Raw genomic sequence first — 19,184 nt, forward strand, 5'->3', positions numbered from 1 at the left:
ATTATTCTCCTTTTATAACCGAGTAGCCATCGACTAGCCCTTGAGCCCTTCTGTGCAAAATCTGCTTTTTCGTCTTGCTCTACGAATGCTGGACGTGGTTTTCAGAATGGAGGTATCGGGTGACGACACCACTAGGCCAAGACAGTTTACTCCTTGCAGGCAACAATAGCGAGGATTTGCTGGATGACTGGTAGAGCAATACAATTACAGGTTTACCAAGTAATTTAAAGGAAACTGTTTAAATTTGCTGAATAGGAGACATGCATAACACCTGGAAAGTGAGAGGCAAACTTGTCAAGTTGTTTTGATTTGTCAGGCATGCAAAACTCTCCTTCATCATGCACCTGTTAAGAGTGGTGCATTTAAGGTCCTTTGGATTACCAGTCGGAGAATGACGTGCCACAAAGACTGAGTTAAAGGTCTTGTGGTATTCCAAGCAATTTTCTGGTTTATACAATTTATTCTATACAAATACTCCAATCACGTGGATTTTATTGGAATGGCTTTGTGATCCTTTTCACCACATATATGTAACTGCATGACAGTGATGGAGAACCACTGGATTTTGATTAGATTTTTGGAACCATCCCATGAGATTATTGAGCAAAAAAAAATGAGGCACATGGGATTAGGGTGATGTAGTGGCATACTATGAAAATTGATTGGCAATCATGAGACTGGATAAGAAGATCTTGATCTTAAATACCTTCCTTGTAAAGTTCCAGTAATGATCAGGGATTTATTGTCAGAGTACAGACATGACAACCCCAAGATTCTGATTCTTATGGGTGAGGCAGAATTACCACTGTTTGGTAGTGCCAAAAAAACTATTTTTCAGTGTACACATGTAAACAAACTGCAAAACAGAGAGAGAAAAAAAATCAAAGTGCAAAAGAAAGAGTCCTTAAATGAGTCCCTGTTGAGTTTGATGGTGGAGGGATAGCAGCTGTTCTTGAACCTGGATATGTGAGTCTTCCCTGTTGGTAGCAGCAGGAGCAGAGTGTGTCTGCTGGGTGAGGTGGATCCTTAGTGACGGCTGCTGCTCTCTGTTGGCAATGTTCCCTGTAGATGTTCTCTATGGTGGGAAGGGTTTTGCCTGTGATGTTCTGGGCTTGTCCGCTACATTTTGCAGGGCTTTCCGCTCATTGGTGTCCCTATACCAGATTGAGATGCAGTTGGTCAGCACACTTTCCACCATACATTGTAGAAATATGCCAGGGTTTCTGATGTCACAGCAAACCTTTACAAATTCCCGAGGAAGTACTTTCTGACATGCTTTCTTCACGATACCATTCGTGTGTTTAATTCATGAAAGGTCTTCTGAGATGGTGACTCCCAAGAACTTGGATTCAGCTGCAACTAATTTGGTTTGGGTGTGGGAACTGTACTTAATGTTTCTTAATTTGCGGATGGCTCAAAATTGGATGAGTTATGCGGTAAACCTAAATGTACTTCAAGATCCTTTAGATGTTGAGTGGGCAGATACAACGTATTATGGATAAATGTAAACTATCCCGTTTGGCAGGTAAAACAAAGGTAGTGTTAAATGGTGATTGGAAAATGTGGATGTACAAAAGTACCTGAGAATGTGGCTTGGCCAGCATGTTTGCCTTGACTGGTGTTCAGATGATTAAGAAGGAAAGAATATGCTGGGATTTGTTGTGGTTTTGAGTACAGGAGCAAGGATTTAACATATTTTCTTTCTTTTAAAGTTATTTTTGAAGTTTTGTGAGAAAAGAAAACAAATGTATAATAAATCCATTGCCTTGAGACTATTACACATTTAAGATAACATATTTTAGAGACCAATAGTACTTGGACATAAGTCCCAATCCAATATGTATTTATACATAGTTGTATAAGTAGTAAAGAGAAAAGAAAAAAATTACCCCAATGCCAACTGAAGTAATTCCTATTGCAAGTAGAAATAATATCAAGCAACGGCCTCGGGATATCCAAACAAAGCACGCCCAGTAACAACCTAATTAGTCTGATTGTGAAAGTAAGTCGTATCAAAAGAAATTTTGATTTTCGTGTCATTATGCCTAATTTTCTCCAAGTTTAAAAAGGACATATTGTCTAATAGTCATTAGGCACTTTTAAGTAACCCTCCTGGGGCCCGGGTGTGATGAGTGGGGCAAAGGTTCTTCCAGCACCTTTTAAGCTGCAGGGGGATTGACCTATTAAATCACCAACCTGGCGATTTAAGGGGAATCCCGCCCCCGCGATGACGTGTTGAAGGACGAGCCACATACTCACTGGAAGCACCGAATCAAAGTCCAATTGGAGAATGGAAATGATCTTCAGATGCCGGCTAAGCAACTCTGCTGCGCTATAGTAAACATTGAGGCCATATGCCAGTTTGCTAGGCCCAGTACAGTCAAGGGCCTACAGGGGTTCATGGGTATGATCAACTTTTATCACAGATTCCTACTCTCAGCAGCCTGAATCACGTGACTCCTGTTCGGCTTGGCCAAGGAAGTCACCTGGAACATGGCGTCAGCTGTGGCCAAGGACGCTCATGCAAACTAGGGCAGAAGGTGAGGATGGCTTAGAATAAGAGTTGAGACATTTAGGGTTGATACAGAATTCTCTTACTTGAAATTATTTTTCTTTTGCAAACATAACTGGATTTAAATCTTGAATTTTTGCAATTTTACCTTGAAAAATTAGCTTGTTGGATGCAGATCATCTTGTAATCAGCTTATATTTATGAAGTTCAGCTAAGATTCTTTCTCTGCTGCCTATCTGTTAAATGTCTTCCTTGTGCACCTGATCATGCTTCACGGAATCATGGTTTTGGAAAAACATGGGCTTTGATATAACACAGTTTGAAATTTCAGACCTGCAATTTTAAATTTGCAACGTTAGTTTTATTGTTATTGCTATTTAAATCACCTCATAATACTTTGCAAGAGTCTAGTTTTAAATATTTGAAATGTACCGACCGATGGGTTCTGAGCTGTGGAATAGGGAGAGTTAAGCTGTAAGTTATTGCTCTACCCACTGTGATCGGGCTCCCTGCACTATCCTGCAGCACGCTGCCTTACACTGAAAGGAATCGGATTTTTTTTTTGTCTCTGCTCTGATGTGGCATACAAACCACTGAGCAATGGCAGTGTGCATAGAAGGGAACCCTGAGAATTTGCTAAGGAATAGAAAGAGTTAAGTGGCTGGGTTGAAAGTTATTGCTGTGATCAGGCTCCCTGCATTATCCCGCAGTGGCACTTTGTTGAAAGTCTCGTGGGTGATTTGACGCAAATCTATATTAGACAAATATTTTCTTAAATAAATGATGTTCAATTACAGGTATTGCCAATAAAGATTAGTTTTGTATAACCCTTTTGTAGGAGTGGAATGTATTAATGCTTTGAACAGTGCGGATTTCAAATAAAAAATTAAAAAAAAGAACAGTGCGGATTTCCATAGCACTGAAATTGCTTGGAACGCATTAACCATGTTATACAGGATATGCCTTGTAATCTGATGGCCTTTTAACTGCCCATTTCATTCAAGTTCCAAAACATCATGCCTTACTTGATCTTTATCCAAGGGTTTATCACATCTAATTTAATTCCCTCTGCATTTCTCCTTGGTTTTTGAATTTGTAAACTGTAAGTTGTTCAAACTCGGTGATAATCAAATGGCTAATTGCATTTGTGCTCACTTTTTTAAAAAAAAGTTACAGCAGAATTCATGTTTTTTTTTGTTACGTGATTGAATTGGATCCCCGATGAACTCAAACTTTTGGATTTGAGTAGTTTCACATGAGCCACATTTATTGAATTCTGGTGAGATACAAAATGCATTCATTATCTTTTTGATTTTTAGGCAGCAAATTTGAACTCGCCACAATGGATGACTTGGAACGAAGAAATTTCAATTCGGTTGATGAGGAAATTACTTATTGGAAAGGGCTTGCTCTGAAATACCAACACTGGTAAGAACAGTGCATAGATATCCTCTGTGATGTTATTAAAACAAGATGTGGCTCAGTTTGGTACCACTTTCCTTGAATATTTAATATAGTGAAATGTAATATATAATGTTAAATTTCCTGCAGTTGGCACCTTTTAACACTTGTGTAATAATTTGTGTGCTGACACTCGAGTTTTGTGCAAAATCTGCAGCAGAAATTTGGGGCAGTTTGGCTTAACTGGTCAATACTGATGAATTGTCCTGCATGAGAATAAACACCATGATTTTTTGCTTCCTGAATTTGGATTTTTTTTAAAAATTGCAATGAAGTAGTCCACACAATCTGATGAGTCACTGGGTAAGGCATGACCAGGAATGACCAGCTGGATTTGTTTTTGTTTCTTATTTTGGGATTTGCATGGAAACATGTGAAGAATGAAGATCAAAATGGGTGCACCTCGAGAATGTGTGCTTAATCCTTTGCTTTACTTGCTAATCACAATTCCAATGCTATCTACAAATTTGCCAATGGTTGTCTGCAGAATCACAGTCAGCAAAGAGGAAATGCACAAGAGGGAGCTAAATCAGCTATTTGAGTGGTGTCACACCAACAACCTTGCACTCAGTAGTAGCAAAACCAAGGGGGTGATTGTGGACTTAAGGAAGAAATCAGGAGGACACGAACCGGCCCTCATCGAGGGGTCAGCAATAGAGAAGATCAAGAACTTCAAATTCCTGGGTATCATTCTCTCTGAGGATCTACCCTGGGAGAAAGTCTAGGAGCCGGAAGATGAGCTCTCGGTGGCACAAGGACAGCTTCTTCCCTGCAGCCATCAGATTCCTGAATGAACAATGAAAGACAGACGCTGCCTCACTTTGACTTTTTCTTGCTCTATTTTTATTTATTTTATAAGGTGATTTATATAAATATTTGCTCTGTGAAGCTGCTGCAAGACAACAAATTTTGTGACTTGCTCATGACAATAAATTCTGATTCTAGCATAAAGAATGTTAGAGGGCCACACTGTTATAGCACCAGGAGCCAGGGTTTGAATCCAGCACTGTAGAGTTTATATGATCTCCACATGTCTGCGTGGGTTTCCACTCCGGGCTCTGGTGTCTTTCCACCATTAAAAGTATATAAGCATTATAGGTTAATTGGGGTATTTGGTGGTGGGCTTGCAGTTTGGAAGGGCCAGTTACTGTGTTTTTTTTTTAAAAAGTTAAATCAAAATTTGTGGAGTTTTTTTAAATTTCCAACTTTAGTGCACAGAATACTCGGGAAGAACTGATTGAGTTTCAGGAAGGAAGTCGAGAACTAGAAGCAGAATTGGAGACTCAACTGGAGCATGCAGAAAATAGAAATCGTGAGCTGCTGTCAGACAACAATCGTCTCCGTATGGAGCTTGAGTTGTTTAAGGTATGTTGGTGAGAAGGTCCCTGTAAATGTCGTAGTCATATGTTTTTAATATAATATTTTGAATACTAAGGAATGAAACACTTGGGGTGGGGCTATTTTCAGAATTGAGCCTTAACATGAAATGTGGCTTGTCTGTGGTTATGACCATATCATTGTTTCAGGGTGTGTTCTTAAATTCTTATTACAAGTACTGCAGAGAGATTTGTGATGACATCAAAGTAAGCTTGCCTCCATTTTCAATGTAACCTGAGTCTTTGCCAGAGCTATTTCTTTGAGGTGACTTTAAAAAATATATATAAATATGTGTGTGTGTGTGTGTGTGTGTGTGTGTGTGTGTATATGTGTGTGTGTGTATATGTGTGTGTGTGTATATGTGTGTGTGTATAATATATAAAATTATTATTAGGGTTTGATTTGTTTATAACTACTTTAGTTTGGTGGCCTCCTTATGACCATCTATTTTGTATTTAATGTGGGGAATAATTGCTGATAGCAGAGGAAACTTGCTCTTGTCCAACAACATCACATTGAGCACTGACCCCCCCCCCCCTCCCCACCCAAGGCTGCGTGCTCAGCCCCCTACTGTTACCCTGCTGACCTATGATTGTTCAGCAGGATGCAGTTCTAATCCTTTCATCAAATTCGCTGACAACATGACTGTGGAGGATCTCATAAGCTTACAGAGGGGAGGTGGAGGTGCAAATACTAAGGTACTGGTGCGGAGACAGCAACCTGCACCCAAATGTCAACAAAACAAAGGAGATGGTGGTCAACTTCAAGAGAGTAGGGGTGGGGGGGGATGGGGGAAGAGAAAGAATCACTCTCCATTGTCTGTCAACAGCTCCACTGTCGAGGTAGTCAAGAGCACCAAATTCCTTGGTGTACACCTGGCAGAGAATCTTTCCTGATTCCCCCACACCAGATCCATTGCCAAGAAGGCCAAACGATGCCTTGCTGCGAAGGTTGAGGAAAGTCCAACTCCCACCCTCACTATGTTCTACAGGGGATGCATTGAAAGCATCTTGTGTAACTTCATCCCAGAACAGCTGAGGGGATTATTGGGGTTTCTCTCCCTGCTATGCTAGACATTTATAACGGCCACTGTTTGCGGAAGGCCATAAACATTAAGGACTCCAATTCTCCCTCCTGCCATCCGTGAAGAGGTACTGAAGCATTTGGGCCCTCACGACCAGATTGCAAAAGTGTAACATGATATTTATAAGTGATATGTTTATACAAAATAAGTTTCTGATGCAATTTAGCCATGTAAATAACCAGCTCCATAGTCCGGAGAAATGCTGTCTCATTTTCACTGTACACTGCATGAGTATGGTATGAATGACAAATAAACATGACTTGACTTGATGAATATTATGTTCTGCATTAATTATTGTTTTATTTTTAAAATGTATGGATAGGGAGAGATAATGATTGAATTTATTTTGGGGTTCAAGGATCATAGTCAATTAAGGAGGCTATCTTCTCATTGGCACAAAACCCCATGTAATGGGCTCATTTTATCATGGTGTTAATTTGGCATTACAATCAGGTTTGTTCTGTAAGTACATCTATTCATGACTTGACACAATAAATGGGTATTGGGTATAATCAAGTGTTTCCATGATTTGGTATTTAAACATGCATCGGAGTAACAGGTCCTTCCAGCCTACAGGCTACCCTAATACACCCAATTAACCTTCAACAACCCCCACCCCTGTACTTTTAGAAGGGTGGGAAGAAACTGGAACACCCAGAGGAAATCCACGCAGGCACAGGGAGAATGTACAAACTCCTTGTAGACAGCGCCGGATTCAAACCAGGGCTGCTGGGGCTAGAATAGTGTGGTTGAGAATTTGAAATTTTAAATGTGCAGTTTGTTTGTTTGATAAATTTGCAGGATTCTGGTTTGGCAGAAAATTTTCAATCCTTGAATCCATCTCTGGTGTTGGGTAATTTGTATTGAACTTTGAAACATTTGGCTAACCTGTTTTTATTTTTAAGCAGAGCATAAAGGCATTTGTTTAGACTTGAAGAAAATAAGGATTTGATTGCTGGAATCTACCATGACATTTGCTGAAATTTTTGATTTGTAGATGCTAGTGGTGAATATAATTTGGGGTTTATCAATGAGAATAATTGGGAAAGTTTTGGTTAAAATGGAATGAATGTAATCTGCTAGAGTTTCAAATATTTGGTTTAATTCTGTTTAGTTTGACAACAATGGAATTATTTTCAACTAACCAATATTGTATCTCTGTCAAAGCAATTACTTCTAGATGTGGAGGTTTTGTATAGTGGCATAGAGAATTATGGATCAAGATCTTGTAAAAATGGAATTTTGGGTTTTATTTGAAGAGTGTTTTGACTAGGACAACTTCTACGTGGATATTGGTGAGCAGTTTTGAGGCATATTTTTGATAGTGGGTAGAAAACTGGAGATAAAGTTCATGGACTGTAATGATATTGGAGGAAGGGAAGAATTTGATATTCCTGATTATGACTTGTGCACTTTGGTCATATTGGTAAGATAAAGCTAGGCTTTCCTATGGTGGCCTTTAAATTAAAAAAAAAATTCCAGTAATGAACTAGAGCTCCAATATGACCAATAGAACTTTATAGAATTTGAGGTTCTATATTCTTTGGCTTTATTTTAAAACTTAAAAGCTAATTTGGATTGTAAGTTTGTTCCATACAGTTTGTGTACAAAGAATTTTGTGAGAGGCTTTTTCTGACGGTGGCATGGTTGGCGTAATGAGTAGCGCAACATCTTGAGAGCACCAGTGATCAGGACAGGGTTTTGAATCCTGCGGTGTCTGTAAGGAGTTTGTACGTTCTCCCAGTGTCTGCATGGGTTTTCCCCAGGGGCTCTGGTTTCCTCCCACTGTTCAAAACTTACTGGGAGTGTAGATTAATTGGGTGGCATGGACCGGTGGGCTGAAATGGTCTGTTACCTTGCTGTACGTCTAAGTTTAAATTTAACGTCTGCTTCTAATTGCAGCTTTCTTTACTAGTACTTTTAACATCCTTTAGCCTATCCAGAATCTGAACCATCACATAGTACAGCACAGTACAGGCTTTTTGGCCCTCAATGTTATGCCAACCCATACCTTCCTTTTTTAAAAAAAAAAGTACTGAATCCTCCCTACCCTGAAACCCTCCATTTTTTCTCCATCCATGTGCCTGTCTGAGTCTCTTAAATTACCTAATGTTTCAGTCAACACCACCATCCCTGGCAAGGCATTCCAGACACCCACAACTCTCAGTGTTACGTATAAAAACTTACCTCTGATGTCTGCCATAAACCTTCCTCCCTTCACTTTGTACATGTGGTCTCTAATGTTTGCTACGCTTGCCGTGGGAAACGAGCACTGGTTGTCCATCCTATCTATGTCTCTCATAATCTTGTACACCAGTGGTTCTCAACCTTTTTCTTTCAACTCACCTACCACCTATGCCATCAGTACTCTGATCAGTAAAGGATTACTTAAGGTGGTAGATGAGTGGGAAGGGAAGGTTGAGAATCACTGCTCCAGGTCCAATTGTTACTGAAATATTTTGCCTGAGAAAAATTGTCATTGGCTCATTTCCTTTGGAGTTATGAAATCGTGCACATTATGAGTCAATTAGGTATGATTAAAACAGTGGTTTTCATATTACATATTTATTCAATTCCTGAAAAGGATTCTTAGAATAAATATAGACAATTTTTGAAAGGCATTGTAACCTAGGAAAAATATTCATTTTTATACAATTAACTCTTCCCAACAAAGTTGTAGGTAATTCCATCCATTTGTTTAAAAAAAAAATCAATTTTATTAAATTGAGAGTTAGAATTCAATTTAAGTATATTATTCAAGTTATTTTCTATTCATATACCTAAATATTTTATTTCATTTAAATTGGGTATTTCTTTTATACTCTGTATAATCACCATAATCTCACTTTTATCTCAATTTACTTAGTAGCCAGATACTATTCCCTATTCCTTTAATCTTGAATATAATTTGCGTAATGTCGAATAGATTATTACATCATCTTCAAGTAGATTAAATCTTGTATTCCTCTCTACCAACTCTGTAGGGTTAGATTTTTGTGGTATGAAAAGGGCCAGAAGAGCGGCTTGTATTTTGTATGTTTATAATTGCATTTAGATTCAATCGAATAGATTTTATTCCATAAAGGTTGTAATCTATTTGCATTAATAAATTGAAAATTAAATGCCATATTTCTCCTTTCTCCTATCCTCCAATAAAGAAAATTTGTGCTTGTATGTGGTTCCTTTTGGGTGGTAAGAGCACTTGGTAAACTGTTCTATATGATCAGTGTTAAATAGTTCAATAAAGGCAGATACTTGAAATCTGAAATAAACATCAGAGGTAGTGGAGTAATTTTGATGAAGGATTGTTGGCCTGAAACGTTACTAACATTTATCTTGGATAAAGGAGAAACTTGCACTGAATCTGAGTGAAGAAGGAACTGCCTTTATTACTCGTACTGGGATAATGTGGGTCTCATCAGTTCTTGTTGTTAACACTTTTTTGTTTCAGGAAAAACTAGAAGAACATCATACAGAGAATTATAAGCAGATTGGTTTGCTGCAAGATGAGCTTACTGAAACGACGGCAGTAAAAGATCAACTGCAGAAGTACATACGAGAATTGGAGCAAGTCAATGATGACTTAGAAAGAGCAAAAAGGTATAATTTTTTTTTAAAGGCTATTACCACATTGAAGCTTTGCAATAGCTGCAAGATTATGGTGTTTTCTCTGGTTGGCCACATCCTGAAGATCAGAGTCAGTTGCATTTGAATTTTTTTTTCCACTGTTTCTTTTATTTTCTTCCAAGGGCTGAAAATTCTTACAAGATTATACAAGATCAGGTTTTTTTTTAATGCCAAGGATATTGGGGACTTGAGGAATGGGAGCTTGAAAGAAAAAAATTCAATGCAATGTCTATGTTGAGCATCCTGAGCTCACAGTTCTGTGCTGTTTCAGATTCTCTTCCTTGAATCGCTTATGACCATGCCCCCTTCCATCCACCTCTGGTCCTCTCATTTCCCCTTTCTCTTGCTCCACCTCACGCTCATCTGTTTTCATCCATCTGCCATCAACATTATTAATTAATTCACTCACTGGATACCTACTCCATCTGCCCTTCATTGCCTTTTTAATGGTTACCATTACCTTATCAGATTCAAGCAGTTTTGGTCTTTGTAATCTCACCTATTGCATTCCAGCAGTTTTCTCCATCTGCCCATCTATCACCTGCTCGTCCCTGTCTCACCCTCTTCATCCACCCCCCCCCCCTCATATTTTATAATAGTCATCTTTCCTCTTCACTCCTGATGCAGGGACTTGATCCAAGATGTTGACCATTCAGTATACTTCCCTCTTAGATGTTGCTTTTCTTTGTTCTGGATTCTACCATCTGCAGCCTCTTGTGGTTCTGTAATGCTTTTACTTTGAGTCTTGTTTCTAATTTCGGCACTGAGCACTTTTCTTTCAAAGTTATGCAGGTGACCTCCATTATAGAGGGATTACATTTCTAGAAAACAGTCTGTATTGCAATTTCCTGTAACACAAACCTTTTTTTTCCCCATTGAAATAATTGGAAAGATTTTCATTTTGTGTAGGCTGTTTTATCCTTGAGGTCAAAATAACCCAGAGCTGTCATTACGCAGCTGAAGCCAACATTTGACTGGATGGACAAGGCTTTCATCTTTGGTCACTCAGTACTGTGGGGCAGTGAGATTTTAATGTGAAGTCGCTGCTGAATCCAGTTTTTTGTCACATCCACTTCATTTCGATATGAACAGACTTCTCAGTGCAGCCTGCAGCACCCCTCGTCTGGAAGACATTTTCTCTGAAGCATTGGATGGTGGGGAGCTGCGACTCTTAAAGCTTCAACTAAGTTACCACACTTTAACATTCCCCCCCCCGCCACCCCCCCCTCCCCCCGCCACCCCTCCCTGAAATCCCTTCTGCACTTCTTTTCCCAGAATGAAACCTCCTTGAATCCCATCTCTTTCACTGATATCTCCACTTCCCAAACAGTTTCCCAATCCACAAGCCTGGCACATAAGAAAAAAATGCCTCGTTGGACAAGAGTAGGCCAGTCTTGCACTTGAATAACTGAAAATTTTTTTTAAAATACAAAATTAGTTCCTTTCTGGTTCTATTTGTTGACTTTTCACCTCCAGAAAATTCTGAGAGTGAATTCTATTCTATAAATTTTTAGGGAAAGATTTCTGAATTTCTGTGACCCAGTAAGTTGTAATGCAGGGATTGGCTGCAAACAACTTGTTTTGAGAGCCACCATAAAGTGTGTTGCTTTAATGTCTTTGTGCCCAGACACAAAACTCTTTTTGGCTTTCCTAATATGCCAGATGGAAGATGGTCAATGACAACGTGAAGCTCAGCAATCAAACACTGAAGATTGTTTTCACATTCTCACTTTTCTCAGAATGGTAAATCAGTTTGTATTTAGGGGCATTTGTAAGGTGATATTTAAAATATTCCGATTGACTCTGGCAAAGTCGACCAAGGGCATTAAAAAAAAAAATCACCAGGATTGGGAATGTTGGTGATGGAAAAATTAAATTTCAGAAAAGGAACTGAGAATTGTGGAAAATGGCACTGTGCAAAGTTTGGTTTTCTTAAAAAAAGGTTTCACGATGGAAGTTCAACAGTGATTTTAAAGTTCTAAATAAAAGTGATTTACTAAATGCAATGGACTTTCAGGAAATTTAACTTGTCATATACAGGTAGGCACCTCTTAATGTCCATTTGGGCAACATCCGACTGTATACATGTCCGTAGCCCCATAATTATTCAGTTACCATGAGCAAGTCTGCAGCAGTTTAGAAAAAATGATTGCTAGCTATAGAAAGTTGTATACTGTATACACAAACTGATCCCACTGCCCACAGCCCCGTGTCTGTCCCCATACTGATCCTGCTGCTCCGCTCTTTCTTCATACTGATCCCTCCTTACAGATAAAAAGTTTACAGGTATTCCATATAGCTTTGCTAAGTATAACACTATAATATGGTGTTCGCACAATGTCCACATCGCACAATCCCCAATTTCACATAATGTATTGTGGATGTTAAGCGGCACATATCTGTAATATCCTTTTAATCCTAAATTGTTTGTAGCTGTCAACTTGCGCTTCCATTTCATTGGATACCAGTTTAAATCTAAAATTGAGTTTATTATCATCTGATTGCACAAGTATAACCTGCCTGGCGGTGGTGGCTCTGATCCTCCTGTATCTCTTTCCTGATGGGAGCAGCTGAAAGATGCTGTGTGCAGGGTGGAAGGTGTTCTCAATGATTTTGTGGGCCCTCTTCAGACAGCGATTCCAGTGGATCATGTTGAGTGGGGTAGGGGGGTTGGGAGAAAGGGAGACTCCAGTGTTCCTCTCTGCCCCTCTTGTGGTCCTGTGGATTGACCTCTGATCTATTTCTCTGCGGCAACAGTACCACACTGTGATGCAGCTGGCCAGGACGCTTCCTATGGAGCTTCTAGAAAAGAGTGATGTGATGGTAGCCAGTAGCCTTGACTGCTTCAGTCTTCTCGGGAAGTTGCTGTTGTGCCTTCTTGAAAAGTGAGATGTGTGTTCATGGTGGATCATGAGTTAAGTGGACTCCAAGGAACTTGGTGCTCTCCACTCTATCCTCTACAGAGTTATTGATATCTAGTGGAGGGGAGTCGTTCCTGGTCCTCCTAAAGTCCACAATCATCTCCTTTGTCTTGTCCATGTTGGGACTCTGGATTTTACTCTTGCACCATATTACGAGATTTTCCACCTCTTATCCGCAGTGCAACTCATCGTTGTTGCTGATGAGGCCAACTAATGTTGTTAGTTGCAAACTTGATGACACTGTTGAAGCTAGATTTTGTAATATAGTCGTGGGTCTGTAGCATGAACAGGAGTGGGCTGAGCACATCCCTGTGATGCACCTGTGCTCAGTGATGGTACTTGATGTTCTGTAACCAACTCGGACAGAGTGTGGCCTTTCTGTTAGGAAGACCAGAATCCAGTCACATAGGGGTGTTGAGTCCCATTGAGGACAGCTTCTCCACTGCCTTTGGGAAATGATTGTATTATATGCCAAGCTGAAGTTGATGAACAGCACCCTGGCACATAAGGCATTGTTCTCCACTTGGGTTAGAACGGAGTGAAGGGACAAGGTTTTAGCATTGTCAGTAGAATGGTTTCTTCTATAGGCAAATTGAAATAGGACCAGCATCTCTGTGAGGTGTGCTTTGATGTGTTCTGTCATCAGACACTTGAAGCATTTCATAATAGTGGAGGTCGGTGCCACAGGTAGTTATTAAGGCCTGCTATTGTCACCTTTTGGGAACCGGAATGATGGTGGCTAACCTGCAGGGACAATGGACTGCTGCAGGGAGGTATTGATGTCTGTGAAGAACTCCATTCCATAAATTTCCATCTCTGCTTTTTTTTTCCTTTGGTCAGTTATTTTTGTTTGGTAGCACTGGTACTTCATGTGATTTTTTAAAATCCTAAATACCCTTTGATACGACCTGATCATTTCTTTTCTCATTTTACATAGAGCGACTATTATGTCCTTGGAAGACTTTGAGCAGCGTTTGAACCAGGCAATTGAGAGAAATGCATTCCTGGAGAGTGAATTAGATGAGAAGGAAAACCTTTTGGTTTCGGTACAAAGACTGAAAGATGAAGCAAGAGGTCAATTTTTATTTCACTTTGGATCTGCAATGAAATGCATAAAAGCTCATTAATTTTGTCTTGAAAAAGTATTACTGGAGGCTTTTCCACTAAAAATGATCATCTTTCAGATCTTAGACAAGAATTGGCAGTGCAGCAAAAACCTGAAACGGTCAGAAAACCCTCAAATCCCTCCTTGGAATTTGAAAGTACAACACAAGCATCCACAATACCGTCAACCCCACTACTCTGCAAAGGATCCAACAGTGTGTTCTCCACACCTGCCTTAGTCACAAAAGGTACTGTTCTTTCATTGAAAAGATTGATGTTTGTTTGGTTCAGTCAGTCATTAAATATGCCAACAGAAATGTTACTTTCCCCAGCTAGATTGAAGTATGTAGCATGTTCATCAATTGCATGGTTATTGCTTATTTGAATTTCTTTGTTTACATCTGTTCATTTTTAGTCCAAAAAAAAACTGTACTCAATAAGTGATAATTTTGCCTTGCCTGTAGGGAAAAGAATCTTGGGGTTGTCATGTATGTACTCTGGGAATAAATCTGAAACTTGAGGATATAAGAATTGATTCTGGAGTGGGTGTGTTGGTGGGGGGGGGGGGGGGTGGTGGTGTGTGAAAAGATTTTGATGATCAACTAGTGAAGTCTTGTTAAGGCCTTCTTAATGCCTATTAGTATTTGACTACATTATGTTTGCAAGTTTATCATTCATTGTGTACTTTTCTGTTTAAACTTTTCCAGATGGTTACACTGGCAGTCCTTTGACTCCATCAGCCAGGATATCTGCACTTAACATAGTGGGAGACTTGCTTAGAAAAGTTGGGGTAAGGATTGCAGCATTCAGTGCAGGTTTACTTGACTATGTTGGTTCTCTATCATCCCTGGCCTCAGTAAATTTATGACTATATTTATTCAAGAATGAGATCTTGGGGAAAATATTCCAGGCCTGTTCACTCCTGAAACAAAAAATACTGAAAGTTCAATAGTTTTTCTATTCCATGTTTATATTCCTGTAAGAGTGTATAGAAGAGACTTTTAGAGCTCATGTAATTAAGTTTAAAATAAAAAAAATTTGCATTGCATTTCACTATTTTACCCCTTGGTGACAAATGGGGGAGAAAAGGCTTCATGGTTGAATTTTCCAAAATTCTTCTAAGAATTGAATTAGTTCTTTAAAATGGCATTCACAAAGGAGTGGAGGTTTTGGCTTTGCTCTGGTGTTCAATCCATGTTTCCAGGCTCTAATTCTGACCTTAAAAGTCTGTATTATAGGTAATTTTCTATTAAATGGTTTGCAGTACATTGTGGGACTGGCTTCCAACTTCATTGGCCCTGTTGTTTCTTTCTGGGAAGCTCTTGAATTGCTTCATTGTGACCCTGAAAACGAGGTATAATTTTAAACCATTCTTGTGGGGCATTTGTTGAAGGGGAGGAGAGTTGGGGTCAATATCAATTGAAGTGATAAGCAATGGTCCCTTGATAAATTAATGTCTACATATATATTTGCTAAATTTGACACGATGTACAGAAGTAACTTTATTGAAACAGTGAAACCTGTTGTGGCACTGTTATCAGACCACTTGTTATATCTTGTGTTGCTGGATAAGAAACCTTGGCTCATTTTATGCTGTTTTTTGCCAATGCAATTTAAAAGGCTAGTTCCGATTATAGAATTGGACTTCAATGAAGGATCTTGGCATGTTTATCATGGACAATATTACCAGTTGATTCTGGTAGTGAGGAATATTATGTTAAACTGGGCTTTTGAAAACCTTTTTGATTTCTTAAACAGTTTTTCTATATTTTGCAAATTATCTGAAGTCCTCCACTATTTGAGGTTATCTGAAGGGTTGTGGGAGCATAAATGAATTGTACATTTGCTTCCCTGTCAATTTTTGTAGTGTAGACTCGATGTATGAATGAGAGTTTGTCTCCAGTGATGAATTGTTAGTACAGTTTAATACTGAAAATAGCTTGTGAAGTATATTGGTTGTCAAGAATTTAAAAACAAAATGTATTAATTTACTAATGTACTGTTTACAAATGTTCTGCCAACCCACAAAACATACTACAGTATTTGCTTATTGAAAATGATTAAAAATTCACTAGTGTGTACAGAATGAACTTGTAACCTGCCATAGACAGCTGATCCTAATGGCATTGGGAGTTTTTTTTTAAAAAAAGCTATGCCTAGGATATTTGTGAGAACAAAAGAACATTTGCAGCCAGTTGGGTATGCCTCTTCACCTTTTTTAAATTAGCAAATATTATTAGAATTTGCACATTATTTTTCTGAATAGTTGGAGGAATTACAGAAGCTTGTGTGTAATGGAATTGCTGTGATCCTGTAATTTGATGTTTCTCTGAGCTGTTGGATTCTGGTAAATCTAAATCCTGAACTAATTTTTTCAATAACAATTGTATATTGTTAATGTAGCATGTAACAAACCATAGCAGGCAATGAGCTTGCTTAATCACTGTACTCCTAATTCATCACAATTAGTTCAGATTCACCAGGTAGGACAAATAATTCTCCCAACTCCTTTTTAGCTGGCTTTTAACTTCCTAGACCAATTAATTGTAGGCAGACATTACTCACTCTGAATGAACTTGATCCAGGGCAATTGCTGAATTCTTTAAGCCACAGATTTGAGGTCACCTTGAATTATTGGGCTCCAGAGTTATTGCTGTCAATCATTTCCCAAGACACCTTTTTAAACTTTGCAGAGATTGATTTTTAAGTCAATTGTATGCCAGAAGTTGATGCCTTTTGCATAGATACATGTTTTTCATTCTCTTAAATTCCTGCTAGTTTTCATATTTGCCTTAACTGCCAAGTCTTCAAATTTTGATTTGTGCCTATTTACCAGACTCTCCCTGGAGCACAGTATCTCAAAAGTCCTCGTGTACTGCAGTTTTGGGGGTAAAAATGGCACTGTAAAACTGCCCTGATTGGGAAAATTACTGCAATTGCCTTTACTCTGATGCTAATCAGGTATCTAAATGTCAGTGTGACCTGACTTTGCACTGACCCGTCATTCAGCTGTATGCTGATCAAGTCTTCAGTTAGTTTTTTTTTTAAAAAGGACTTTGGCAGACTGCAGTAAATATCATTTTAATTTGATGGGTCATTTCCATTTTAGTTTTGGATTTTCTGCAGAGTGAAAATTTTTGGTAGTTGACTCAATGAAGTAATTTGCATTTGAGGCCTGATTTTAAAAAAAAATGTATTTTGAGGAAAGATTCCTTACAAAAATCTTGAAACTTTGGGGGAAGCATCATCTATACTGATTTTACAGTTGGGATTTTTACTGGTCGACACAAAAATGGACTTCAACTCTATTCTTGTACTGCAGACATGTTTTTAAAAAAATTGGGAGGAGCGGTGCCATAGTTACTGGTAAAAGTTCCATTATTGTCAAGTAATACTACATTTAGAATGTAACATTCATGAAATTTTTTGTCTACCCTCAGGCAGACAGTCACCACTTTGCCCAGCGCCCCTCACAGAAACCTACAGCACCTGGTGTTCCTTGGCGGTCACCCCTCCCAAGTATGGACCAGTCCTGAGACTGCTTAGCTTCCGAGATCAGACAATCTCAGGCGTATTCGGGCTATTATTTGGTTAGAGGAGCCAGCGTCAGTAAACACAATAATGCCTGATCACAGTTGTCAGTATTGGCACCAGCTTTCCCTTTCTTCCCACTTCATTGTATTTGCTGTGCTTTCTTGAAGGACTAGTAATCATGTTGATTTTTGTGTTGGAGTAATGAATTGTGGAGTTTTTGAAGGAGGAACACTGTCTCTGCATGTCCTTTGAAAGTGTTAGCCAAATGATCCCCAGAATTGTAAATTCTTCTCTAATTCAGTCTTTTGATTCTAACTTTAAAAAAAATTCTGCTGCCACAATCAATTATGAAGTTCAGTTAAGATCATTCAATTCATACATTCAAATTAATCTAATTTCATCTGTATTCTTGACCTGTTCTCTAAATTTACTAATCCTCCCTAGTGGAAACATTTTCCATTAAATTCCATTAAGGCAGTTTCATACTGTTTATATACCCAAAATTCATAATTCCAGATAACATTCTAGTTGGCCTCTTGAAGTTTTTTTTTAAAGCTTAGATGTTGAAAACTGTAACCCTCACATGATTGGAGAAAGATCAATGCCAGAATGTTGTCCGAAAAGGTGGAGGAAGCTGGTTTTCATAAATTTAAAAGCCCAGAGATAGAATGGATCAAGGCAAGGGTGGGTTGTAGGCAATTAAGGATGTGCAGTGGATTTAGTAGCTGCATCATGGTCACTCTCTTGTCAGCGTTCTTCCATTGATATTGGACTTCATTGCGTCAACTTCTAAATAATTCCAGTTCTCTGAGTTCAATGAAAAATATTTTGGGATATGGAATGAGGCAGAGGTGAAAATTTAAATCCAGTTGAGAAATAATTGAGGGAGAGGCAGCATCAATGTTTGTCTTCAGAGCAGAGAAGTGGCATTGGTTTTGGGTTACTCTGTTGACTAGAATAACTTTTCTATGGAGCGAGCTGCAGGAAACTTTTCGTGAGATTCTACTAACTTTCTAGATTATTGCAAGTGCAATATTTAATAGCTTTCCGGAGGCAAAGCAAAAATAAAAAAACATAAAATACGTTCATTTTAATTTGGAGATACAGCCCTTCTGGCCTATGAGCCTGTGCTCATATACATCCATGTGACCAATCACCTACGAACCATTTATATCTTTGGGATGTCTGAGGAAACTGGAGCACCCAGAGGAATCTCTTGCAGATACGGGGAGACTGTACAAACTCCTTACAGACGCCTGGCTCGCTGGAGCGGTTTTCAAAAAAAAAGGGGGAAGGAACCTCATGTGTGAAAGGTGGTGGTTGACAAAAATCAATGATGTAAAGAAAGTCTGAAACAGAATTGGGGAATTTCACTTCTAAATGTGGAGTTTGATTTTATCTTTATACAGGCCTTGGAGTCGAAGCTTGCATCCTATAGCAATTTTGCTTGGGATCAGTCTCCAAACCGTGGAACCCTGCCAACTGCTCAGAATGGAAACCATGCAGTCAAGGACAGCAATGATAACCGGATGTCAAATGCTAATCTACCCCAATATGACAAAGG

The 19,184-nt window shown here is 38.9% G+C and overlaps 1 protein-coding gene across 23 annotated transcripts in view; it reads left to right on the forward strand.

The window, feature by feature from the left end:
- nde1 (nudE neurodevelopment protein 1) overlaps window positions 1-19,184 on the forward strand; it is a 43,145-nt gene that overhangs the window by 8,615 nt on the left and 15,346 nt on the right. For 4 of the 23 annotated variants that reach the window (XM_069905689.1, XM_069905693.1, XM_069905695.1 and 1 more), the window contains exons 2-8: window positions 3,832-3,940; window positions 5,185-5,338; window positions 9,886-10,034; window positions 13,920-14,056; window positions 14,167-14,334; window positions 14,794-14,876; window positions 19,030-19,184. In XM_069905689.1, coding sequence (XP_069761790.1) covers window positions 3,832-3,940; window positions 5,185-5,338; window positions 9,886-10,034; window positions 13,920-14,056; window positions 14,167-14,334; window positions 14,794-14,876; window positions 19,030-19,184 — 955 coding nt within the window. Of the gene's footprint in view, window positions 1-26; window positions 220-1,922; window positions 2,003-2,426; window positions 2,541-3,831; window positions 3,941-5,184; window positions 5,339-9,885; window positions 10,035-13,919; window positions 14,057-14,166; window positions 14,335-14,793; window positions 14,877-19,029 lie in introns of those variants that run through there. The other 19 variants (XM_069905682.1, XM_069905683.1, XM_069905681.1 and 16 more) reach the window with 15 other exon arrangements.

Source organism: Narcine bancroftii, chromosome 12 (assembly GCF_036971445.1).
Source record: "Narcine bancroftii isolate sNarBan1 chromosome 12, sNarBan1.hap1, whole genome shotgun sequence".
Taxonomy (NCBI): Eukaryota; Metazoa; Chordata; class Chondrichthyes; order Torpediniformes; family Narcinidae; genus Narcine; species Narcine bancroftii.